At 47.4% G+C, this 27,157-nt stretch overlaps 1 protein-coding gene across 1 annotated transcript; it reads right to left on the minus strand.

The window, feature by feature from the left end:
• Nucleotides 1–1,904: 1,904 nt before the first annotated feature.
• LOC101355377 (docosahexaenoic acid omega-hydroxylase CYP4F3-like) lies at nucleotides 1,905–27,157 on the minus strand. Its single transcript, XM_023738771.1, has 12 exons — nucleotides 26,960–27,157; nucleotides 21,561–21,705; nucleotides 18,667–18,720; nucleotides 18,447–18,574; nucleotides 12,348–12,469; nucleotides 11,361–11,631; nucleotides 11,004–11,070; nucleotides 10,684–10,813; nucleotides 2,885–3,018; nucleotides 2,727–2,791; nucleotides 2,481–2,563; nucleotides 1,905–2,082 (listed from the first exon to the last, which is right to left on the minus strand). The coding sequence occupies exons 1-12, from the start codon at nucleotides 27,155–27,157 to the stop codon at nucleotides 1,905–1,907; spliced, it is 1,575 nt and encodes a 524-aa protein (XP_023594539.1).

Here is a 27,157-nt window from a genome sequence, read left to right on the forward strand (position 1 = left end):
GCAAATAATCAGAGAAGTGGGACTATATGAAAAAGAACATGACATCAGGATTGGTGGAAGACAGCCTTTGATATACAGATGACACAACCTTGCCTGCTGAAAGCAAAGAGGACTTGTAGCACTTACTGATGAAGATAAAGACAACAGCCTTCAGTATGGACTACATCTCAACATAAAGAAAACAAAAATCCTCACAACTGGACCAATAAGCAACATCATGATAAATGGAAAAAAGATTGAAGTTGTCAAGGATTTCATTTTACTTGGCTCCATAATCAATGTCCATGGAAGCAGCAGTCAAGAAATCAAACAACCTATTGCATTGGGCAAATCTACTCCAAAAGACCTCTTTAAAGTGTTGAAAAGCATAGATGTCACTTTGAGGACTAAGGCGGGCCTGACCCAAGCCATGCTATTTTTAGTAGCCTCATATGCATATGAAAGCTGGACTATGAATAAGGAAGACTGAAGAAGAACTGATGCCTTTGAATTATGGTGTTGTCAAAGAATATTGAATATACCATGGACTGCCAGAAGAACGAACCAGTCTGCCTTGGAAGACGTACAGCCAGAGTGCTCCTTTGAAGGGAGAATGGCAAGACTTGTCTCATGTACTTTGGACATGTTATTAGGAGGGACCAGTCCCTGGAGAAAGACACCACACTTGGTAAGGTAGAGGGTCAGAGAAAAACAGGAAGACCCTCAACAAGTTGGAGTGACACAGTGGCTGCAACCATGGGCTTAAACATAGCAATGATTGTGAGGATGATGCAGGACCAGACAGTGTTTTGTTCTGTTGTATATAGGGTCGCTGTAAGTCGGAACCAACCTGATGGCACCTAACAACAACAATGTGCCTATTAATATCTTGTTTATTAGTATATACAGAGTAATATCAAGCACTGTGTCCCATACAACAGACAATAAAAAATGAAACTCATTTGATACATAAATTAAAACTTTCCAAGTTAGATAAATATTAATATTTCCAGTATTTTGGGACGTTTGCTATGTTAGCATTATATTAAATTTTTACTCATGTTAGCATTATATTAAGTGTATGCTGGATTGTGTCTGCTTGTATGCCAAACATATATTAAAGTTATAAATGTTATTGTTTTCAAAACTTAGGATATAACTCTGTACATAAATGCTATACAGTTAAAAAGTAACTTAATTGAACTCATTGCAGTGGTCGACTTATTTGAATTTCATCACTTCTCCGAGTCATCTAGGACCGGAGTTCCCATTGGTTGTTTACCAGGACATGCGCAAGAGAATACCCTTATGTTTGTGTCATGGCAAAGAGCATTGCTGGCCCTCCTGGCTAGAGCTGCTGAATCAGCAGACGTGGATATACAAAATGGTTCTGTCAAAATGGATCAGAGACCTCTTATCTAGTAATATAATCCAACATCTTCAGGAGGGAACTAAGAGCCCTGGACTCGCTGCCAAGGTGTGGGCTGTGCCCTTCTCCCCTGTGTTCTGAAACTTCTTTTTGGGGGACCCTGACAGCCTAAAGGAAGAGATCTGCTACTATGGATTTCCCTCCCTGACTCAGGGCCTCAGTCTTGCCCCTTAAGTCTATCCTCAACCCTGGTTCCTTTCCTGCTCTAATTCCTCCCATGGCTCCCTATGCCCACAGGGTAATTCCATGATCAGGCTCTGGGAGAACCCGTGAAAGCGTGGGGCTCCTGTGGTCAGCAGAAGATGCAGTCAGGGTCTTCGGCTCAGAGACACTGACCCTGTCTCCACCACACCACTCCCACCTCTGGGCTCCCAAGGTCCCCAAGCACCCCTGCTGGCTCTCGGGGAGACTCCGGCAGAGGTGACAGCAGTTTTATTCGTGGGAGTCTGCTAAGGTAGGTGAGTGAGTTGGGGTGGGTCTAACGGGCAGGGGTGGGTCACTGCAGGCCCACGCCCAGTGGCTCCACGCGCAGCCACAGCCCGTCTTCAGCGCGCAGGATCAGCTCCGGCTTTCTCCGCGGCTCGGTGTCGTCCGGCAGGACGCGGAAGCGCAGCAGGGTGAGCGCCAGGACCACCTTCATCTCGGTCATGGCGAAGGTCTGCCCTATGCAGTTCCTGTGGGCGGGGAGGGGAGTCTGACTTAGCCCAAGACGTCCGTCCGGGCCCCTATCTCTCCTGGAACCCGGCCGGGGACCCCACCCCCACCTAGATTAGCTGGAGGAATAGAGAGAGGGTAAGTGAGCCTGGGACCCCAACGTGGGCTTCCGTGTTCCCTGAACTTGGCTCAGATTAACCCTCAACTCAGCCAAGCAGATGGGAAAGGGGCTCTGAGCACCTGGGCCCTCCTTGGACCTGCCCCGTTTTCCTAGAATCTTGTCCAAACTTCTCCCAGAACGATAACTCTGACCCTTAAAACACATCGCCCCCCATTCAGGGATGGAGGTAGTTTGACTACCTCCCAGACCCCTGCAACCCCTCACCCCATCCCTGTCTTAGATGTTCGCAGGCCTCACCTGGGCCCCGCCGAAAAAGGAATAAAAGCCAGCGGTGACCTCTTCTGGGGGTTTTCTGGGTCAAAGCGGAAGGGGTTGTATACCTGGGGGCAGGGAGAGACAGCGTTACTGGTCTTTTAGCACAGCCATCCACAGTCAGAAAAGACACACGTGTGTACAGTGTAGGGGAAATGTGTCTGATTTCCCCAGGCTGGGCCCTGCACCCTCCCCTAGGTCTCCGTGGATGAGAAGGGGGAGGGGCAGCACCTCTGGCTCAGGCCAGACTGATGGGTTGTGATGAATCCCGAAGATGCTGATGACACAGATGTTCCCTGTGAGGGAGGAAGGGACAGTCAGAATGAGGTCCCTGCTGCCTGATGGGCCCCCTTCCTGCCCATGACCTCCTCCCCTGCTGTTGTGGTCACCTTTGGGGATGACCCGGCCATCAGGGAGCACGACATCCTGGGTACAGCAGCGGGAGATGACGGTGACCGGGGGATGCATCCGCAGACTCTCCCTGATGCACATGGTCAGGAAAGGCAGCTTGGCCAGATCATCCCTAAGGAAACTCACAATTAACATGAGAGCAAAGACTCCCCCAGCCCCCGTCACCCAGTTGCACCCTCTTACCATCTCCCTCTGACCTTCACTCCTGATAACAAAATAAATTGCAGGTGAACCAAAGATTTACATATTAGAAAATCAAAATCACAAACACACCAGAAGAAAACTTGGCCTTGTATTTTGAGAAGCCCCTCCAAGCAAAACATAACATTCAGAGAGCATCCTTGAAAGGGTGAATACACTTGCATTAAAATTAAAAATTTTCTGCAAAGTAAAAAAGCAAAAATCAAAGGACAAATGAGTCAAAAGCAAAACAAAGATGTCTGCTATTACAATCTATAATGTAATATTGTACTGGTGATACTAGCTAATACAATTAGACAAGAAGTAAAAAAAAGGAAATGTGGAGGGAAAGATATCATCTTTGCTAGGTATTTTGCTGGATGCCTTTGAATTATGATGTTGGCAAAGAATATTGACTATACTATGAACTGCCAGAAGAACAAACAAATCTGTCTTGGAAGAAGTACAGCCAGAATGCTCTTGAGAAGTGAGGATGGCGAGACTTCGTCTCACATACTTTGGACATGTTATCAGAATGGACTAGTTCCTGGAGAAGAACTTCATGCTTGGTAAAGTAGAGGGTCAGGAAAAAAGAGGAAAACCCTCAGTGAGATGGATTGACACAGTAGCTGCAATGATGGGCTCAAGCATAAAAACGGTTGAGAGAATGGTGCAGGACCAGTTTCGTTCTGTTGTACACAGGGTCACTATGAGTTGGAAATGACTCGATGGCACTTGACAGCAACAACATAGCTAATACAACCAGATGGTTCAAAATCAAAGTATAAAAGAAGAAATTTTCCCTTTTGGAACTCCTATGTTCCAAAACCATACAATTCTCTTCCAGATTGCTAGTTTTTATAACTCTTTCCAGAGCTACTATTTGCATCATTGTTAAAAACATTAGTAGCACACTACATATTATACGGAGTCCCTGAGTTGTGCAAATGGTGAACACGCTCAGCTGCTAACCAAAAGATTGGAGGTTCGAATCCACCCACAGATGCCTCAGAAGAAAGTCCTGGTAATCTACCTCTGAAAAAACAGCCATTGAAAACTCTATGGAGCAGAGGTTGGAGCCCAAGATGGCAACTTAGACGGACACACCAGAAGTCTCCCTACATCAAAGACCTAAGAAACCAAGTGAAACAGACACAGATGACAGCCTTGGAACCCTGAACATCAAATGGAAGGATGAAGAATTAGACCAAGCTCTGAGTGGAAAGAGAGATAGAAAACAGCAGCTGCAGAGAGATACGGACCCGTGGTGCCTTGCCACCTGGCCAGGCACTGAGTGGCCATCTTGGGACAAAGCAGGCAGCATTCCTGCGTGAGGAGCACAAGAAGGCAACATTAGGAACTCATGACAGGAGAAAAAGATACTGTGCAAACAAACCTGGAATGAAACAAGATGAGCAGGACACAAGGTAGGGCTAAAAAGGGAAAGTGCAGGAAGATGGGGCAGGAGCACCAGAGATCCTGCTGACCATGGAGAAGGGAGGGAGTCAGAAACTGGGGAAGGGTATACTCGCCAGCAGCAGAGCCTGACCGTTTGGCCAGGAAACACCCAATGAATAGTACAACTTCAGAGAAGCAACTAGAGGTCCCCCCACCCAGCCAGCCTCCAGGTACTCCCCCACCCCACATTTGAACCAACTGGGCCCCAGCTGCCTGGGGAAACTAGGCAGGAGAGTCCTCTCACACCTGCAACTAGCAGTGTGAGCCCAAGCCTGCTCTGCAGAGACTGGCAAGAGCACACCTGGAGCCCATGATTGGCAAGAGTGCACCTGCAGCCCGGTGACTAGCAGGGGTGCACCCACTTCCTGGCAACCAGCAGGAGCATGCCTGCACTCTGGCGATTGGCAGGAGTGCACCCACTTCTCCACAACCAGCAGGAGCCACCTGCGATCTGCAACCAGAAGGAGAGAGCCTGCTGCCTGGAGACTGGTGGGAGCACCCCTGCATCAGCTGGGATTCCCCCCAAGCCTGCACAGTAACCAGAAACACATCCAGCGCCATTGCCAAGCAACCAACAGGTGTGCCCCATGCCCTAGCCCAGCAACTAGAAGACACACCCCTGTGTACTCTGCCAATGACCACCCAGCTTTGCTAGGCAGGCACATCCCATTACCATGACTGCCAGATGCATCCTGACAGACTCCAATGACAGGCAGTCACCCCCTGTATCAAAACCCAATGACCACCTGGCTGCAACATCACCCATCCTACACCCAGCCAGTTCCCACAGACCAATCCCACATGCACTGAGACCCCTTGACCTCCCACCAACTACTGAGATACCAATTCATGCCCACGTAAAGGGCCTATCCTGTCCATTTGGGTAGCATTGCTAACCTATGGCAAAGGAGACGACCTGTCCTGCTCTCCAGCAAATGCACTAACTGCTAGCCCCAACCTGGAAGGACTCCATGGTCCCACAAGGGCTGTGGAGGGACCCAGACCACCCAACACTTGTCACCACAAACAAAAAACCATGACAAAACAAACAAACATACAATCAATAAATGAATAAAATAACACCTCAATGCCTCAGAGACAGCAGACAATATCAAATCAAACAAAGATACAGGACAAGATGTCTAAAGCAAGTGACCAAAATAAAGGGACAGAAAATTTTCCTGATGAAGAAATGGCAATAGAACTACCTAACAAGGAATTCAAATGACTTACACATAGGATCCTCAGAGAGGTCAAGGAAAACATAGACATAACTCTAGAAGAATTAAGAAAAACAATATAAGTACAAAATAAACAGACAAGTAGAAACCATACAAAAACAGCAACTAGAAATCCATAAGTTTAACAATAAAATATCAGAAATAGACAACTCAATGGCAGGACATAGAACACCTGACTCAATGGAAGAAAGCAGCAGCAAAATAGAGGATGAATTCCTTGATACTAATTTATTTTAGGAACTATCAGAAAAAAGAATAAAGAAAAATGAAGAAATCCTAAGAGTTATGTGGGACACTATCAAGAGGAACAATCTATGCATGATTGGAATTCCAGAACAGGAGGAAGCAAGAAAAAACACAGAGAATTTTTGAAGAATTGCTGGCAGAAAACTTTCCTGATATCATGAAAGATGAGAAGGTTTCCATCCAAGAAGCTCAATGAATCCCATACAGGACAGACCCCAAAAGAAAGTCACCAAGACATATAATCAAGCTTTCCAAAACCAAAGACAAAGAATTCTGAGAGCAACTCATGAAAAATGAAATATCACACACAAAAGGACACTAATAAGACTAAGCTCTGACTTCTCTGCAGAAACCATACAGGCAAGGAGGCAATGGGATGACATATATAAAACCCTGAAAGGAAAGAATTGTCAACTAAGAATCATATACCCAGCAAAACTGTCTCTCAGATATGATGATGAAATTAGGACATTCCCAGATCAACAGAAATTAAGGGAATTTGAAAAACGCAGACCAACCTTAAAAGAAATATTAAAGGGAGTCCTTCAGACAGAAAACCAATGACATCAGATAACAACCTGAGACCAAGACACACAACAACATCACCCAGATACCAACCCAGACAAAGAACTCTTAAAATTAAAATAAAGCTACAGAGCTGAAAACTAGGAACCAGAGACGCCAATCTGAAATCGATGACAACTTCAAAACAAAAAGAAAGAATGAATGGTATAGTTATAGAACTTGCATATGAAGAGGAAGTCAAGATAATACAAAAAAATTACAGACTTTCAAACATAGGATGATAAGGATAAACTTCACAGTAACCACAAAGAAAATTAACAAACCTACTCACCAAAATAAAGAAGAAAATCAAAAAGACCCCAAAAACACAAAATAAACAAAAACGAAGGAAATGAAAAGGCCATTCATGAACAAAAGAACTGAGCACAGAAAATGAAGTGGAACAAAGAAACCTTCAACAACACACAAACAAAAAGCATAACAAAATGACAAAAGTAAATTCATAGCTATCGGTAATCGCAATGAATGTAAACGGTTTAAATGCACCGGTCAAGAGACAGAGAGTGGCAGAATAGATTTAAAACAAAAAAAAAGAGCCATCAATATGTTGCATACAAGAGACACGTCTGAGACGCAGAGACATAAATAGTCAAAAATCAAAGGATGGGAAAAAATAAGCAAACAGTAACCAAAAAAGAGCAGGAGTGGGAATATTAATCTCTGATGAAATAGACTTTAAATCAAACTCCATCATAAGAGATAATGAAGGACATTATATAATGATTAAGGAATCAATTCACCAAGGGGACATAACTATAATAAATATTTATGCACCCAATGACAGAGCTCCAAAATGCATAAAACAAACCCTAACAGAATTGAAAAGAGAAATAGACAGTTCTACAATAATAGCAGTCTGTCAGTTTGTCCTGATGTGGTGGCTTGCATGTTGTTATGTTGCTGGAAGCTATGCCACCGGTATTTCAAACACCATCAGGGCCACTCATGGTGGACAGGTTTTAGCCTAGCTTCCAGACTAAGACAGACTAGGAAGAAGGACCTGGCAGTCAACTTCTAAAAAAATTGGCTAGTGAAAACTTCATGAATAGCAGTGAAACGTTGTCAGATATAGTGTGGGAAGATGAGCCCCTCAGGTTGGAGAAGAGCTGCCTCCTCAAAGTAGAGTCCACCTTAATGACATAGATGGAGTTAAACTTTTGGAACCTGCATTTGCTGATGTAGCATGATTCAAAATGAGAAGAAACAGCTGGAAACATCCATTAATAATTAGAACAAGAAATATACAAAGTATGAATCTAGGAAAATTGGAGAAGTTGTCAAAAATGAAGTGGAATGCATAAAGATCAATATCCTAGGCATTACTGAGCTGAAATGGACTGGTAATGGCCATTTTGAATCAGACAATCATATGGTCTACTATGCCAGGAATGACAATTGAAGAGGAATGGCATTGCATTCATCATCATAAAGAACATTTCAAGATCTATTCTGAAGTACAATGCCGTCAGTGATAGGATAATATCCATACGCCTACAAGGAAGACTGGATAATACGACTATTATTCAAATTTATGCACCAAACACTAAGGCCAAAGATGAAGAAACTGAAGACCTTTTACCAACTTCTACAGTCTGAAATTGATCAAACATGCAATCAAAATGCATTGATAATTACTGGTGATTGGAATTCGAAAGTTGAAAACAATGAAGAAGGATCTGTAATTGGAAAATATGGCCTTTGTGATAGAAACAACACCAGAGATCGAATGATAGAATTTTTCAAGACCAACGACTTCTTCATTGCAAAATCTTTTATCAACAACATAAACGGTGACTATATGCGTGGAGCTCACCAAATGGAATGCACAAGAATCAAATTGACTATGTCTGTGGAAAAAGACAACAGAGAAGCCCAATATCATCAGTCAGAACATGGCCAGGGGCCAACTGCAGAACAGACCATCAATTGTTCATATGCAAGTTTAAGGTAAAGCTAAAGAAAATTAAAACAAATCCACAAGGGCCAAAATACGACCTTGAGTATATCCCACCTGAATTCAGAGACCACCTCAAGAATAGATTGGACACATGAACACTTTTACTTAATCATTTCTTCCTTTTGTTTTAGCTACTCTACATTCAATAGCAAGTTTCAGAGTCTCTTCTGACATCCATTTTGGTCTTTTTTTTTCTTTCCTGTCTTTTTAATGACCTTTTGCTTTCTTCATGTGTGATGTCCTTGATGTCATCCCACAACTCGTCTTCTGTCCTTAGTGTTCAATGAGTCAAATGCTGCTGTTAGCTGCCATCAAGTCAGCCCCCAACTCATAGCAACCCCATGCACAATGAAACAAATTGCTGCCCACTCCTGTGCCATCCCCATGATGGGTTATGGATTCAGATCATTGGGGTCTTAGAGTTTTCACTGGCTGATTTTCAGACGTCAATTGCCAGACCTTTCTTCCTAGTGTGTCTTAAGTCTGTAAGCTCTGCTAAAACTTACTCAGCATCATAGCTGCACACAAGCCTCCACTGATGGGCAGGTAGTGGCTGCACATGAGGTGCATCAGCCAGGAATGGAACCTGGGTCTCCAGCATGGAAGGTGATATTTTTGCCATTGAACCACTACTGACCCCTCCAGTGAAGTAGGGAGCACTACCTCCAAAGTGTCCAGTCCAATGCCTCATCTCCAGCCCCCAGCCCAGAATCTGCTTCCTAGACCCCCAATATCTAGAGTACCCCGCAGTTTGCCCCAGATAGATCTTCTAAAACCCAGATCTGACCTGTACCTCCCCTGTTCAAACACCTCCCGTGGCTCTGCATTGCCCTCCTTTGGAAGTCATTGAGATGCCCTATTCAGTTTTCCTGTCAAGATAGAACTTGCTGTCTAGATGCAAGGGGTGCAGTTAGCTGACAGCCTCTAGCCACAGGGTCTTCAGGCTCTGCAGTGGCATTCAAGCCTCACTTCCCTTTCTCTCTACCTAGCCTTGCTCATGTAGGACTAGGATGGGCCTGGGCACAGAGCTGGGGAAGGAGAGGTAGTGTGAAAGTGTTTGCTGAATGTCTTAGTTACCTAGTGCTGCTATAACAGAAATACCACAAGTGGATGGCTTTAACAAAGAGAAACTTATTCTCTCAAGTCTAGGAGGCTAGAAGTCTAAATTCAGGGCACCAGCTCCAGGGGAAGGCCTTCTCTGTGTGGCAGCTTTGGGGTAAGGTCTTTGTCATCAATCTTCCCCTGGCCAAGAAGCTTCTCAGCGCAGGGACCCTGGGACCAAACAATGTACTATTCTGGCTCTTGTTTCTTGGTGGTATGAGGTCCCTCTGTCTCTCTGCTCACTTTTCTCTTTTATATCTCAAAAGAGACTGACTTAAAACACAGCCTAATCTTGTAGATTGAGTCCTGCCTCATTAACATAACTGCCACTAATCCCACCTCATTAACATCATAGAGGTAGGATTTATAACACATAGGAAAATCATATCAGATGACAAGATGGTGGACAATCACACAATATTGGGAATCATGGGCTAGCCAAGTTGACACACATTTTGGGGGGACACATTTCAATCCATAACACTGAACAAAGAGATGGATGACTTTTACCCCTGAAGATCTCTAGTGGATCCTTGGGATGGACTATTCGGTAGAAACTAGGGAGAAGAATGAGCAAGCAATCACGGGAGTGAAGATCTTTGAAAAATATGCAATTTCAGGAAGGAAAGCAAGGGACAGGAGGGGAACTTTATTTACTGGATGACATCTGCTCTACATACACTGTCACAAATTCTTTAAGCAGCCCTATGGGGTGGAGATTGCCCCCATTTATAGAAAAGAAGGTAGTATTCAGAAAAGAGAAGTGATTTCATTTAAGTCATACAGCAAGTTATGACGCACCAAGCATCAACAGTTAAACCTTTCTAACACTAAAGCCTGAAACATTTCCCTCTCAAGTAGGCTGGGTACCAGGCCACGCCTCTTGCCTCTGCTCCTATTCCCACTAAGCAATAATGGAAAATTGGCAGAAGGATCTTCCCGAGTCCCCACCAGGGACAGAGCCAAGGAAAGGGGCTTCAGAGGATAGGTCAAGAGAGCCTGCACTCACCATTCAATTTCCTCTGGCCTGCGGTCCCTCAGGAGCTCTTGCACCTCCTGCCTGCAGCGCTCCTGGTATTCTGGGTGCTTGGCGAGGTTATACAGGACCCAGGAGAGGCCACTGGCTGTGGTGTCATGACCTGAGGGCAGCCAGGTGGGCTTGGGTCACTGGGCTGCTTGAACACCAGAGAATGGACAGCTCCCTTGTATTGAAGTCCTCAAGGAAGATTGGGGAAGGTGGGGCAGAATGGGGCAGTCCAAGGTCCACCCACCAAGTCCCTGGGAAGGAGACATCCTTGCCCACAATGCAATCCCATGCTGAGACCTCACCCTCAAACATGAAGGTGTCGGCTTCTGCTCGGATGTCCTCATCTGACAACTCCTTCCCATCTTCATCCTGGAGAGAAGGCAAGACCACCACCATCCCTGAATCACACCATCTCTGAGGGCTCCAGTATCCATCATCCCCACAGCCCCTGTGCCAGCTCAGGCCTCCTTCTTGTCTCCTTGCCTCTCCAGACAAAATTCCATTGAATGATCCCTAAGACACATCTCTAAACCATCCCTTCCCCCCAAACATCTTCCATGGCACTCCAATGCCTTCAAAATCAAACCCAAGCTCTTCAATTTGATATTTGAAATTGGGGTCCCGCCCATCTCTCTAACCCAGGTAGCAGAGAAGCCCACCTTGGCCAGCAGGAGCACGTCAATAAAGTCCAAAGTCTTGGCCTTGGCTTTGGCCTTGAGGAAGTAATCAGCACCCTGAGTGGTGAGGGTATGGCGCCGCTCCTGGATCACGGCGTCTGTGAACTCATGCACCAGGTCACAGGCCCTGCGGAAGCGCCGCCCGTCGGGAGTGAGGTGGTACAGGAAGTCCATGTGCAGAAAGATTTGAAGGTGCCGTTTCACCACTAGGGCACTGAGCTCCAAGATGGCAGCAATATATTCGCTGGGACGTCTGCAAGTCCAGGCCACAGACAGGCTGGATTTTCTTTAACACACATGAAACCCTGGGAACACCTCCCACCCTGAACCACAGGACCATGCCCTGTCTGGGAAAGGGCACCCCCTACGTTTGTATGTCCCCCTGTATCCCCATCACTGGGAGCTGCCTCCAGGCACCGGGGAACTAGACGGAGGTTGAGCACATGCTCATCCTTCTCTCCTACCCAACACCTGGTCCTACCCATTCTTCTTCATCGGTTTCTCTCATACTTCCTCATTCTCTACACCCTACTCAGACCTCCTCCTTCCAATATCAACATGATAGTCAGTCTTCCACAGAGTCAGATTTCTAAAGCTCAGCTCTGACCACATCCCTCCTCAGCTCAAACACCTTCTCATGGCACCCTGAAAACCTCAGAATAAATGTCATATACCCCTTTGCCTGGCTTTTGAAACCCCGTAAGATTTAGTCCTTGCTGACCTCTCTGACTTCGTATCTAAGGTGTCTTCTCATCATCTGTTACATACACTCTGCTCATCCTAGCCTTCATGCCTTTACTATCTACCTGGAAGGACGCTTCTTTAACTCTACCTTTTCTTGTCCTTCAATGCCCAGGTCTGGCCCATCTCCACCAGGAAGGCTCTTCTGGTTGCCCTGGTCAGCACTCTTTCCCCCATCTACTCCCTTGGGTTAATGGTCCAAGTTCCAGATCTAGGTTTAGGACTCACTCCTGGCAGTGGCTGTCAAAGCTGAAGACACATTTCTGCAGACTGTCCAGGGTCATGAGGCTGATATGCTCAAACATGTCCAGACGGATGCTGCCCTCTGAGGCCAGGCGCTGCCACTTGGCCTGGCAAAAACAGAGGAAGGAGCTGGGGCTGGGCTCTTTCTACCCTGAGACCCTCCCCAGGCCCAACCACCAGGATGGACTCAGCCCAGAACCCAGCCTCCTGGTCCTCCATCCAAAGCACCCATCACAGGAGCAGACTAGGATTGGGTAGGAGTGGAAGCTATCATTATTAGGACGTGAAGACCCCACATGATGAATCAGGAGCCCTGGATTCAGGTTCCAGCTCAGTCCCCTATGTTCTGTGTGCCCTAGATCAACTCATTGCCCTTCCCTGGATCCCAACTTTTCAACAGTCACTAACAGTTAAAATGACTTACTTTGGTGTCAGATTAAGCAGGTGGAAATCCCAGCTCCACCCCTTACTAGCTCACGTGCTAGCTGCATCAACCTGGGCAAGCTCTGAAACGTCTCTGAGCCTGTTTCATCATCTGTAATGTGGCAATTCACAATCATCTTTACCTCATGGGGCTGTGAAGTTTAACTTACACAGTACGTGTGGTGGAACTGGCACATCGTTTCTTTTTTGGGAAAGGAGTGAAGGAATATATTAAAACATTTTGTCAGTGTTTGTATCTACAATTGCAGAGATCCCAAAAATAATTTCATGTAAAAAAGAAATAAGCATTAACCATTCAATTAAAATGGAGTGAAACCTTGCAACATCCTGCCCCTCCATAATGCAAAGCTGAATAAAAACACAACTGGGGATGGGATCCTCTACTCCAAGACAGGCCTACACCAGTCATTTCGTTATGCTGACAATAAAGTAACCTGCATTTTACACAGCAAGTGTACTGGCATTATACATTGTTTCAATTTTCTTAATTTTTTGATAAGCAATATTGCCTCTCCTCCATGGCTAACATTAATAATGCTAATAAAATTGTATTAAAGATGACTAAACTTAAATATACCTTATTTGATTATGAAATTATCATATATGGTAGTGATAATTTAAAAATACATTTTTTTTGCCTGTATGGTTGTGCTTTTATAATTGTCCTTTATATGAAGATTACAGAACAAACTAGCTTCTCATTAAACAATTAGTACACATATTGTTTTGTGACATTGGTTACCAACCCCAAGATGTCAACACTCTTCCCTTCTCGACCTTGGGTTCCCTATTACCAGCTTTCCTATCCCCTCCTGCCTTCTGTTCCTTGCCCCTGGGCTTGTGTGCTCCTTTAGTCTCGTTTTGTTTTATGGGCCTATCTAATCTTTGGCTGAAGGGTCAACCTCAGGAGTGACTTCTTTACTGAGATAACAGGGTGTCCGGGTGGCGTACTGTCAGGTTTTCTCCAGTCTCTGTGAGGCCAGTAAGTCTGGTCTGGTACTCCCTATGGTGATCCCTGTCAGAGCTGTCTGTGATGGTAGCCAGGTACCATCTAGTTGTGCTGGATTCAGTCTGGTGGAGACTGTGGTAGTTGTGGCCCATTAGTCCTCTGGACTAATCTTTCCCTTGTGTCTTTGGTTTTCTTCATTCTCCCTTGCTCCAGACGGGGTGAGACCAGTAGAGTATCTTAGATGGCTGCTCATAAGCTTTTAAGACCCTAGACACTACTCACCAAAGTAGAATGTAGAACATCTTCTTTATAAAGTATGTTATGCCAATTGAGGTAGATGTTCCCCAAGACCATGGTCCCAACAGCCCTCAGCCTAGTAATTCGGTCCCTCAGGGAATTTGGATGTGTCTATGGTGCTTCCATGACCTTGCCTTGGACAAGTTGACACATCATTTCTGGCATATAGTGAGTGCTCAATAAATGTTAGCAGTCATCATCATTGTCATGGATTGAATTATGTCCCTTAAAAAATGTGTGTATCAATTTGGCTTGCTCATGATTCCCAGTATTGTATGATTGTGTAGCATTTTGTAATCTGATGTGATTTCCTTATGTGTTGTAAATTCTATCACTATGATGTAATAAGATGGATTGGGGCTGTTATACTGATGAGGTATACAAGATTGGATAGTGTCTTAAGCCAATCTCTTTTGAGATATAAAAGGAAGAAGCAAGCAGAGACACAAGGGAAACTCATACCATCAAGAAAGCAGTGCCGGGAGCAGACTGCGTCTGTTGGACCTGAGGTTCCTGTGCAGAGAAGCTTCCAGAGCAAGGGAAGATTGATGACACGTATCTTCCTCCAGAGTCAACAGAGAAAGCGTTCCCCTGGAGCTGATGCCCTGAATTTGGACTTGTAGCCTACTACTAGACTGTGAGAGAATAAATTTTTCTTTGTTGAAGCTATCCACTTGTGGTATTTCTGTTATAGCAGCACTAGATGACTAAGACAATCATCTTCATCATTATCTTAGTGGCAGATGATTGCAATAATGTCCCCAGTTAGTCCTGACCCTTTGCAATAAGATTTTTGGAACTCCTTCCTTTAGGAGGTGGAGCTGATTCGCCTCCCCACCCCTTAAATTTCAGCTGGCCTTGGGACTTCCTTGGCCAATGTTGTTGTTGTTGTTGTTCTTAGCTGCCATTGAGTTAAATTAATGGAGACCTTTTGTATAACAGAAATGAAACGTACCCTGTTCCTGCATCATCCTCACTATCGCCGGCATGTTCAAGTCCATTATTGTGGCTATTGTGCCAATCTATCTCACTGAGGGGCTCCCTTGCCCTCCCTGGCCCTCTTCTTCACCAATTATGATGTCCTTCTCCAGCGATTGATCTCTCCTGATGACGTGTCCGATGCAATGTTCTGTTGTGATCTGTAAGGTTTCCATTGGCTAATTTTCAGAAGGAGTTTACCAGGTCTTTCTTCCTCATCTGTCTTATTCTGGAAGCTCCATTAAAACCTGTCTACCAAGGGTGACCTTGCTAGTATTTAAAATACTGGTAGCATAGCTTCCAGCAGCACAGCAACACAAAAGCCACCACGGTATGACAAACTGACAGATTGGTGGCAGGCTTTGGTTGATAGAATGTGGTTGTCTTAGGCTGGGTTCTCTAGAGAAGCAAAACCAATGAAGCATATAAATACATGTAGAGAGAGAGCTTTATATCAAGGAAATGGCTCACACGGTTGTAGAGGCTGGAACGTCCCAAGTCCATGGGTCAGGATAGAGGCTTCTCCCGATGCATGTAGCCACAGGGGCTGGCAAACCCAAGATCAGCAGGTTGGAGAGCAGGGCTCTTGTTCACAGGCTGTGAAGATCAACGAATCCCAAAGATTGGCAGGAAAGACCGCAGGTAAGCTGCTAGCTCAAGTCCCAAGAACTGAAGATCAGATGAACAGGAGCCAGCTGCAGGATCCAGAATGAGCAAAAGCCCACAAGCCTTGCCAGAATATCCACTTATATTCAATGCAGGCCACACGCCCAAGGAAACTCCCTTTTAATTGATTGGCTGCTCACAGCAGATCCCATCATGGAGGTGATCACATAATATCAAATATCATCATGGAAGTGATCACACCATCATTGTTGTTAGGTGCCATCAAGTCAGTTCTGACTTCTAGAGACACTATGCACAACAGAAAGAAACACTGCCCGGTCCTGCGCCATCCTCACAATTGTTGCTATGCTTGAGCCCATCGTTGCAGCCACTGTGTCAATCCATCTCATTAAGGGTCTTCCTCTTTTTCACTGACAGTCTACTTTACCAAGTATGATATCCTTCTCCAGGGACTGATCCCTTCCAATAACATGTCCAAAGTATGTGAGACAAAGCCTCACCATCCTCACCATAATTCAAAGGTATCAATTCTTCTTCGGTCTTCCTTATTCATTGCCCAGCTTTCACATGCATATGAGGCAGTTGAAAACACCATGGCTTGAGTCAGGTGTACCTTAGTCCTTAAAGTGACTTTTGCTTTTTAACACTTTAAAGAGGTCTTTTGCATTATTACTTCACTAATAAACCCCATAATCATGAGTACTATCTGTGAGTTCTGTGTGGTCATTGCAATGAACCATCAAACCCAGCAGAGAAGTACAGAGTGCCGTGGGAGGGATGGTTGGTGTCAGAATTGGTAAAGATGGTGGAGAGGGCAGGCATGTCTGACCTCCGCCTCATAGGAATCAGCCTTGGGCTGTTGATCTTGATTCTATTTCCCTCTTGTGAAATTAGAGGTCAGACTCTTCCCCCACACTGTTTTTTACAACCATACTTATTCAATCTGTATGCTGAGCAAATAATCTGAGAAGCTGGACTATATGAAGAAGGACGCGGCATCAGAATTGGAGGAAGACTCACTAAAAGCCTGTAGTAAGTAGATGACACAATTTTTCTTGCTGAAAGTGAAGAGAACTTGAAGCACTTACTGATAAAGGTCAAAGACTACAGCCTTCAGTATGGACTACACCTCAACATAAAGAAAACAAAAATCCTCACAACTAGACCAATAAGCAACATCGTGATAAATGGATGTCTCAGACATCTAGCACTGCCATAACAAAAATACCACATGTGGATGGTTTTAACGAAGAGAAATTTATTTCCTCACAGTCAAAGTAGGCTAAAAGTCCAAATTCAGGGTGTCAGCTCCAGGGGAAGGCTTTTTCTCTCTGTCGGCCTTCTTCTGTTCGGTGTTCCCCTGGACTAGGAGCTTCTCGGAGCAAGGACCCCAGTCCAAAGGATGCGCTCTGCTCTTGGCACTGCTTTCTTGATGGTATGAGGTCCCCCTGTCTCTCTGCTCACTTCTGTCTTTTATATCTCAAGAGATTGCCTCAGGACGCAATCCAGTCTTGTAGATCAGTCCTGCCTTACTAACACAATTGCCACCCATCCTCCCTCATTAACATCATAGAGGCAGGTTTACAACACACAAGAAAATCACACAGTACCAGGAATCATGGCCTAGCCAAATTGATACACACATTTTTGGGGGGACATAATTCAAACCATGACAATGGGAAAAAAGTATGAAATAGTGAAGGATTTCATTTTACTCGGAACCACAATCAATCCCCATGGAAGCAGTAGTCAAGAAATCAAACGATGTATTGCATTGGGCAAATCTGCTGCAAATGATCTCTTTAAAGCGTTAAAAACAAAGATGACACTTTGAGGACTAAGGTGCACCTGACCCAAGTCATAGTATTTTCAATCGCCCCATATGCATTGCCAAAGCAAGACAATGAATAAGGAAGCCAAAAAAGAATTAATGCGTTTAAATTATGGTGTTGGCAAAGAATATTGAATATATCATGGACTGCCAAAAGAAAGAACAAATCTGTCTTGGAAGAAGTATAGCCAGAGTCCTCCTTAGAAGGGAGGATGGCAAGACTTCTTCTCACGTGCTTTGGACATGTTATCAGAAGGAACAAGGACATGTTATGAGAAGGACATCATGCCTGGTGAAGTAGAGGGCCAGCAAAAAAAAGGAAGAACCTCAGTGACACGGGTTGACACAGTGGCTACAACAATGGGCTCAAGCATTAGGAACAACTGTAAGGATGACACAGGACCTGGCAGTGTTTCGTTCTGTTATATGTAGGATCGCTATGAGTTGGAACTGACTCAATAGCACCTACAAAACAACAATGAGCACTTACTAAGGCTCGGGATGGTGCAAACGGTTTGCTCTTGGCTACTAACAGAAATGTTGGGGGTTCGAATCCACCTAGCAGCACGGAAAAAGAAAGGCCTGGCCATCTACTGCTGTAGGATTATAGCCATTGAAATCCCAATGGAGCACAGCTCTACTCTGAAACACGTGGGTCTCCATAAGTTGGAATCGACTTGACGGCAACAAGTCAGGTTGTTTTCTTGTTGTTGTTGTTGTTTGCTTGTTAATTTGTTTGGAGCGCCTACTATGTGCTAGAGGCCTGATTCCATTGTGCCATCTTGAACACCCTTCAAAATGGGGATTATTATCCCCACTTTACAGATGAAGAAACTGAGGCTCAGAGAGGAAGGGCAATGGCCCAAAAGCCACACAGCAGAGCCAGGACCTCAGACCAAATTTATCTGCAGCCCCTCCCCCCGAGGCTCATCAGAGGCCCTGGGTTCACAGGACTCACGTGCATGATGTCCGTGCTGTCATTGAAGATCTTCATGTAGGGCTTCAGGATTTCAAAGTGGAAGGCGGGTGTCAGCAGGCGGCGGTGGCGGTTCCACTTGTCACCACCACTCAGCAGGAGCCCATCCCCTAGTAGGGGCAGCCATGGGGAATGGGCGAGGGCAGCACCTTCCTCTGGACCCCTTGATTGTCCCCAACCCCCTTCACCCACATTTACTCACCCAACCAGGGCTTCAGGAAGCTGTAGAAAAACATGTCCTTGGGAGCAACGGTGGCTGACATGAGAGATGGACCATGAGGGCCCATGGAGAGAAGGAGGGGAGGGGCTTTGGGTCGGGGTGTGGTCTCTCAGCCAGGGGTCTGTCCTTCCTCCAGCCAAGCCCAGGATGGCAGGACTGGGTACAAGGGCAGAGGAGGCAGGGAGGAGGGGGAAGCAAGGGAACACCAGACCAGGCTACAGTAGCAGGAGTAGAGCAAAGTCAAAGCCCGTGGAGATACAGCCCAACATGTTAGACAAACCCTGTTATGGATTGAATTTTGCTCCCCACAACTATGTGTTGTAAACCCTAACCTCTATGCCTGTGGTTATAATCCCACTTGGGAATGGATTGTCTTTGTTATGTTAATGAGACAGAATTAGTGTCGGGCTTATCTTGAGTCAATCTCTTTTTAGATGTAAAAGAGATTAAACACAAGCTAGAAGCAGAGATGGTGAAAGAGAGGTGCCAAGCCACATGATGATTGCCCAGGAGCAGAACCTTGGAAGAGATAAGGACTTTTCTCCAGAGCTGACAAAGAGAGAAAACCTTCCCCTATAGCTGGCGGCCTGAATTAGGAATTCTAGCCTCCTAAACTGTAAGAAAATAAATTTCTGTTTGTTAAAGCTCCTCACTTGTGATATTTCTGTTATAGCAGCAGCCAAGAAATCGAATGATGTATTGCACTGGGCAAATCTGTTGCAAAAGACCTCTTTAAAGTGTTAAAAAGCAAAGATGTCACTTTGAGGACTAAGGTGTGCCTGACTCAAGCCATGGTATTTTTAATCGCCTCATGTGCATGCAAAAGCTGGACAATAAATAAGGAAGACCAAAGAATTGATGCCTTTGAATTACGGTGTTGGTGAAGAATATTGAATATATCACGGACTGCCAGAAGAACGAACAAATCTGTCTTGGAAGAAGTACAGCCAGAATGTTCCTTAGAAGCAAGGATGGCAAGACTTCGTCTCACATACTTTGGACATGTTATCAGGAGGGACAAGTCCCTGGAGAAGGACAGGTATATGCTTGGTATAGTAGAGGGTCAGCCAAAAAGAGGAAGACCCTCAACGAGAGGATTGACACAGTGGCTGCAGCGATGGGCTCGAGCACAGCAACGATTGTGAGGAAGGCGCAGGACCAGGCAGTGTTTCATTCTGTTGTACTTAGGGTGGCTATGAGTTGGAACCGACTCGACAGCACCTAACAACAACAACAACAGATAACTGAGACACACCCTAACATGGAGTAACATGCTCCAGCAAGCTTTGATTTGTCTCCTGCATGCTTCAACACCCTACAAGATGCATTACATGAACTGAGGGTGCCTTGGCATGGATGAGTCTCCTCTGACATCTGTGCACCTGAGACAACTGACATGACACCAATGTGTGATAACACGCCCTGATATGGCCTCACATATATGACATGCCCTAACCTGTCCATAACATGACACAACATGCTATAACATGGACCAGAGACATCTGAAATGACCTCAACATGCCCTACACACAAGCTCTGGGCAAGATTTCAATATAGTCCTGTTAATGTACCAGATAGGAGTACCTGGGTGGTGCAAATGGTTAAGCACTCAAATGTTAACCTAGAGGTTGGCGGTTCGAACCTACCCAGAGATGCCTTGGAAGAAAGTCCTGGCAATATACTTCTGAAAAGTCACAGCTTTGAAAACCCCTATGCAGCAGTTCTACTCTGCATACATGGAGTCACCATGAGTCAACAATGGCTTTTTTGTTTTCTTTAATGTTCCAGACATGATCCAGATAAGACACACACTTTGTTAGGATCCTGCCCCTGCCACCAGACTTGGGTTGACATAATTAGGGTCTGAAAGAGACCAGAGGATGCCAAAACCTCCTCCCATGCTGAGTTCCACCCACCAGGAAAAACTACCTCTGCTCCCTCAAGCCCAAAGAACAGCCTCCAAGGTCCAGCCAGACATCACGGGCGAACGTGGAGTCTGGAGGATCTTCTCCCACATAACCTGGCCACTCCCAAAATCACCTTCCAGCTTGAGGTCCCTCCCAGCAGAGGCAGCTGGGGCAGCCAAGAGTACACAGAGTAAGAGGGGACTTTGATAGGCTGTGTGACCCTGACAAAGTCACTGTACCTCCTTAAGCCTCAGTTTCCCCACCAAGAAATTCTCACCTCCCAGGGGTGCTGGTGGATGGTCGTCTGTGGTTTCTGCCGGTCCAGCTTTCCTCTGCTTTCTTCTGGTACCCCCATATTCCACTGGAGAACCACTCCTCCCCCACCCTCAATATAAATAGTTGGAAGATGACCATCTCATCCCACCCCCTGCCCCAGAGCTGAGCATATGACCCTAAGCCTTAGCAAGCAGGTCACAGTGATTGGATGAGGAATTGATCATGTGACCCAGGCCAGTCAATTAAAGCAAATCCTGGAACTTTTGCTGAGACTGTGGGAATGAGCTCGCTTTTCCATGCGAGTGGAGCTTCTGAGACTCATCTTTACCAGCATGAGTGGGGAGCCGTCACAGCAGAAAATAAAACTAAGAGATGAGGACAGATTCCTGATGGCATTGTCGGCAACCTGGATCCAGCCTGGAGGCAACCCTCCCTGGACTTTTCAATTAATAGATTCTCTTTCTTTGCTTAGACTACATGGAATTGAGTTTCCACCACTCACAACTGAAAGGGACTTCAGTAACCAGAGAGCCAGAGACCCGCCCAGAGTCATCCAGCTGGTTAGTGGTGGAGCCACGGGCTGTAATGGACACTGCTCGCTCCTGTACTCAGCCTGGCCTGTCCAAGGGTGGGAAGGGCAAGGAACAGGGGCAGGAGAAAAGCTGAGGTCAGGGGGGCTCCTGGAAGAGTTACCTGGGGCCTGGAGCAGGGGAGCAATAAACTTAGGGTGGACAAGCCGCAGGATGGGGTAGAAGGGCCCGACCCACCAGAGGTGGATGTCACGGAAGAAGTGGCCCAGGTCCTCCAACAGTCGCAAGCCCTCCTCATTGCTCTGGACCTGGGGACAGCAAGGCTGATGCCAGGCCTGGTGGAGGAGTCAGTTGCTGCCATTCCCAACTCAGTCCCCTGCCCCTTTCTGCCTGGATTATTGGTTTGCGCCTCTCCCCACCTCACTGGGTCAGCCTCTCTGTGGGTTTGTATGTCTCTCTCAGTCTCTATGTGCCTGTCTCCTCACTCTTTTTACCTCTCTTCCCCTCTCTCTCTCAATCTCTTCTCTCTCTCTTTACTATCTCTATCTCTATTTCTGTTTCTTTTACTCCCTCTGTCTTTATCTTTCTGTCTCTAACTCTCTGTCCCTCTCCATCTCTCTGTCTCTGTATCTATCTCTGCTATCTCTAGCTCCATCTCTATTTCTAAGTGTGTTTCTTTTACTCTGACTCTATTTCTGTCTCTCTTTTTCTCTCTCGCTACCTCTCTCTCCTCTATCTCTGAATATGTTTCTTTTACTCCCTGTTTACTGTGTGTGTCTCTCTCTCTCCTTGCTTCTCTCTCTATCTCTCTTTGTTTCTCCCACTACTGTCTCTCCATGTCTATCTCTCCGCCCCTCCCCACACCTTACACTTCACCCTCCCCATTTCAAGTGAATTCACAGACAATCTCGCCCATCCAATTTCCTTCTCCCCGCCCCCCACCCCAACCCCAGTACAGCCTCTTGCCACTATCTCCTGCCAGGAGCCTCCCCAGCTTAGCAGAAAATAGCCTTTCTTGGCCCACCATACCCTCTAAGACAGCAATGCTTCCCCACCCCTGTTTCCTCCAATATTTCTTCTCTTCACCTTGAACTGAAACCATTAGCAAACAAAAGACCACCATTGGAGCAAGTGTAAACACACCCCCTTTCCCCAACCTGACTGCACCAGCTCAGCCCAAGCCAGAGCCTCATCCCAGCATCACAGTGCCCCATTGCTGGCATACAGGAAGGCCCCAGGCTGAAATTCTCAGGAGGATGCACTGCCCAGCCCAGTGACACATCACCCCAGACCTGCACCAAAGCCAGAACCCACCGGGGGAGATCAAGGGGGGCCCCAGAGAGGACTGAGAATGAAGTGGAGGAAAATGGGTAGAAGCCCCTCAGGAGGGGAGGGGACAGGCAGAAGGAGAGCAAGAAGTGATAGACTGAAGGGTCCAGGGACACTGACTTAGTTTGGATTCTTCAGAAGCAGAGTCTAAGCTGGGGGTGCTTGGGTACATGGTTTATTGAAGGAGGGCTCTCAGACTGATCTGGAAAAAAGTGAGGGAAGCCAGACAGGAAGCAGAAAGAAGAAGCCAAGCAGACATGTGCTCAGCAGGAATCCAGCCTCAGCCTGACCCCACGGGGAGCCCTGGAGTATGAATAGCGCCCTGAGCTGCACCTCTCTGAGGCAAGGGAAGGTCTCTGGGTGGAGCAAAAGGTTTGCGCTCAACTACTCACCTAAAGGTTGGCAGTTCAAACTCACCCGGCAGCACAGTGGAAGAAAGGCCTGACTCTCTGCTTCCATAAAGATTACAGCCAAAAAAACCCTATGGAGTAGTTTATTCTGAAGTACATGGGGCCTCCCTGAAACAGAATCGACTCCAAGGCAACTGATTTTGGGGGACTTAGTTTCCTAAGGTTCCTGGGTGACTCAAATGGTTTGCACTCAACTATAACTTAAAGATTGGTGGTTCGAACCCACCCAATGGTGCCACAAAAGAAAGGTCTGGTGATCTCCTTCTGTAAAGATTATAGCCAAGAAAACCCTACGGAACACAGATCTACTCTGACACACAGAGGGTTGCCACAAGTCAGAATTGACTTGATGGCAGCAGGTTTGGTTTTGATTTGTTTGAAGCAAGGGAACTGGGCGTTTGTATCCCCATATCATCAATTATGGGGTGCAGCACCCCACTCACTCCTGGGAGTAGGGACTCAGCCTTCCAGAAATCTCTGAACAAGAGCAAGACACCTCCCACACCCAAGGGCAAGTCTCTGAATACGGGGACAGCAGTGAGCTATTGGGGACCACACTCACAGCAGCTGACACCTGGGTGCAGCAGCCTATGGGGGGGGTCTGGGCAGGACACCAACAGAGTCTACCAGAGACACCTGGACAGAGATGGAAAGATAGAAAAGGAGACGAAAACCAAAAGAACAACATTGCTGTCACGTCAATTCTGACTCATGATGATCCCATGTGCTTCAGAATAGAACTGTGTTCCATAGGGCTTCTTGGCTGGAATCTTTATTGAAGCAGATTGCCAGGTCTTTCTTCTGCAGCACTGCTGGGTGGGTTCAAACTGCCAACCTTTATATGAGCAGCTGATTGCAAACTGCTTGCACAACTCAAGGACCCATAAGAAGACACGGACAGAGAAATGGAGGGAGGAAACACCAGTGAGAGAGAGAGAACCAGAAAGACAGAAAGATACAGAGACAGACAGTTGCAGAAAGGACAAAGACACAGATGACGACACACCCCCAGACACTGTCCTCCTGGTGTCCAAGACTCCCCTCTCCTGATCACCACCCCCACACACACACTTCTCCATACACTTCACTTGCTGCTCCTCAGCCTGACCTCAAAACGTTAGAGTTCCTTGTTCAGGCCTGGACCCTCCTCTCTCTCTGGGCTCTCATCTCCCCAGAGACCAATTTCAGTTCCCATCTCTGCTCGGACACCCCTCATGCCCCCAGCTTATCTCCTGGGCCCCACAGGGGTCCACCCCTCCTAGGAAGCTCACGCAATGCCCCAGACCCTCAGATTCAGTGTGGGTCCAACAGAGCTCAGCCCTTGGTCCCCAAACTGCTCACCCCCACGGGTCAGAGATCCAGGGGCCAATATTCCCTGTCCCTCTTCCCAGCTCCCCAGCCAGTCAGCCCTTCTCTGCCCTTCTCCCTACAGAGTGTCCCTCAAATCCAGCCAGCAGCATCACAGGCCTCTCCTCCTTGGCCTGGGGCACAGCCATGGCCTCCTCCCTGGACTCCTCCCTCTGTGCCCTTCACACATGCAGGTCTGACTGCAACCCTCTTCTGCTCACACACCCTCCATGGCTCCCTATCGTCCTCAGAGTCAAGTCTCAGCCCCCCGTCCAGCCTCAAGACCCTGTTGGCTCTGCCCTGCTCTCCACCTTTCTCTCCTTCTTTTCTGATCCCTCCACCTGCAATGAACGCCTTCTAGATGCTCAGAACCAGGTGCTCACTCGCTCTCTTTGAGCCTCTGTGGGGGCTGTTCCTCCAGATGGAACATCTTCTCTCTTCTTAGCTTAAAAGTCCCTATTATTCTTTCCAGCAGCCCCTCCTCCAGGAAGCCCTCCAGCTTGCCCCAAAGGCAGACACCTTGCCTCCCCTCTGGGCTGCTTGGTCTCATCTCTTCCTCCGACCCAGCCCTGACCACACAGGTTTGGGGTGTCTATGTCTAGTTCTGTGTCTCCAGGATTCAGGGTACCTCCAGGGAGGGGCTGGGGGCTGAGTCCTTCCCAGGTGGAGTCCCACGTCCAGAATACCAGAGCAGGTGTCGGCAAATAGATGAAAGAAAGACAAGGATGGCCGAGGGCAACCAAGAGAGGAGGGGTCCTGGGTCCTGCAGAGGCCGCACCAAAGCTCGGCCAGGAGGGAGCTTGGCATCCTCATCTGCAGCCATGACACCCACCACCAAGTGCTCTGAGTGGTACCTGTGATGTTGACGACTGACTGGTTGGTGGCAGGATGGCAGAGGACGATGAAGGGGAAGATGGGACTTAATTATAGTCTAAAGTCCTGGGGGTAGGTGGCCACCAGGTGAGTCAGGTCCACCGGGCTCTGCTTTTTGGGGGGTGATCTGCAAGCAAGGTGTGTGGTCACCTAGCGGAGGAGCCACAGGAGCGCCCTCCAGGCCCAGAGGACCCAAGGGTCCCCACTTAGAAAGGCCAGGTGGGAAGGAGACAAGACCGGAGGCAGAAAGTCCACAGGGAGGGAGGGAGAGACCAAGAAGACACATCTGGAAGCTGGAGAAGAGGAGGCTCCTGGAAGGACGAGCAGCCAGCTGGGAGGAGGGTGAGATGAGGGAGGTCCTGGTCATCCATGGGTCATCTCGTGGGTCATCCCAGCATGATGGGGTGGGGATCAGACTAGCGCAGTGGACAAGCAATTGGGGAAATTGAGGCAACAAGAGCAGATAACACTTAGTCCACGTGGAGATGGCACAGCGGGCTGACAGGAGGGTTGGATGAGAATGAGATGCACTGGAGGTGAGTGGGTAGATTTACCTGTCACCTGTCTGTCCTTCTTGGTGACCTCCTCCAGCATCGTCAGGGAGAAAGCTCAGAGCACATGAATGGTTGGGCTCATCTAAGGGGAAGTTTTGACAAATGGCTATGAAGGACAGCCCAAAGGGCAAGTGATGGACTAGGGAGTCAGAGCCAGCTATATGCAAGGGAACAGGGTTCAGAAGGAACTGCTGGCCTGGAACATAGAGGGGGCTGGAAGGAGTTTAGCAAGGAAGATGGAAGGAGAGGGGTTGTGATCAAAGGACGCAATGATGGGATCAACGGCATTGGAGATGGTGTCCTTACAGGTGATGTGACTGTGGCAATAGGGAGCCAACACAGCTTGGAGGAAGGGATCCTGGGGACAAGATCAGGATGGTGGGTGCAGAGCCCCCTCTCAAGAAGTTTGACCATTAGGGCAGAGGCCAGAGTAATCCTTTCCCAAAAGGGAAAGGGAAGTGGGCAACAGTCGGGAAATGGGGCTCATTGGCATATCCTAGAGGTAGAGGGAAGATAAGAAGAAGAGGTACCCCAGGAAGCGGAACGATGGGGAGACTGCCTGCACCTCTCCTCTGGCCCAGCTGTGCCCTTGTGGTTGGGGGGAGAGGGTGGACACTGGCCTGAGGCCAGCAGAGGTGAGCCAGGTAGGAATGGACCCTGGACAGTGTTCCTAATGAGGCCACCCATTCAGTGAGACTGTGGGACAGTCAGGGGCTCCAGCTCCGCCCAACTTGCCCTGGGAGCCCCCCAGGAGACAGAGGTTCACTAATGGGGGGAACACAGGCAGGAAATTGATCCAAAGCAGGCCTGATAGGAGGGGAAGAATGAGAGAAAGGGCTCAGGCACGGGGGGAAAGGGGGGACAGAGGGGAAAAAAGTGGACCTGGGGGAAGAGGGAGGAAAGAGGGGCTCCCCTTGATGCCCCCACTGCTCTGCTGTCCTAGATCCTACCCAGCCCCTGACCCCAGCCCCTTGAATCCTATACCTGTTGCTTCACTAAGTTCTGCCCTGGTCCTGACACCCCAGATTCATTCCTGCCACCCCACTCACCAGGCCTAGGTGACCCCAAAACCAGTTTCGCTTTGGGGGCTGTGGGAAACATCGGAGGCGGCAGCAGTTGTCATAGAAGGTATAGGTCCAGGCCAGGACACGGGCCAGGAGCCAGGAGGTCCCAGCCAGCAGCAGGAGCAGCCATGCAGAGGCTGCTCCAGGCCAGAGTCCCAGCCATGACAGGTTGAGCAGCGACAT

The sequence above is a fragment of the Trichechus manatus genome, unplaced genomic scaffold, assembly GCF_000243295.1.
Source record: "Trichechus manatus latirostris isolate Lorelei unplaced genomic scaffold, TriManLat1.0 scaffold00122, whole genome shotgun sequence".
Lineage (NCBI taxonomy): Eukaryota > Metazoa > Chordata > Mammalia > Sirenia > Trichechidae > Trichechus > Trichechus manatus.

Bases quoted from the DNA above. Each gene is read 5' to 3' on its own strand.
- LOC101355377 (XM_023738771.1), bottom strand. From the start codon at position 27,157: ATGTCGCTGCTCAACCTGTCATGGCTGGGACTCTGGCCTGGAGCAGCC. The intron at 10,814-11,003 runs GTGAGGTCTCAG...GGCTGCCCTCAG, and splicing joins CGACACCTTCATGTTTGAGG to GTCATGACACCACAGCCAGT. The intron at 2,792-2,884 runs GTGACCACAACA...CCTCCCTCACAG, and splicing joins TGGCCGGGTCATCCCCAAAG to GGAACATCTGTGTCATCAGC.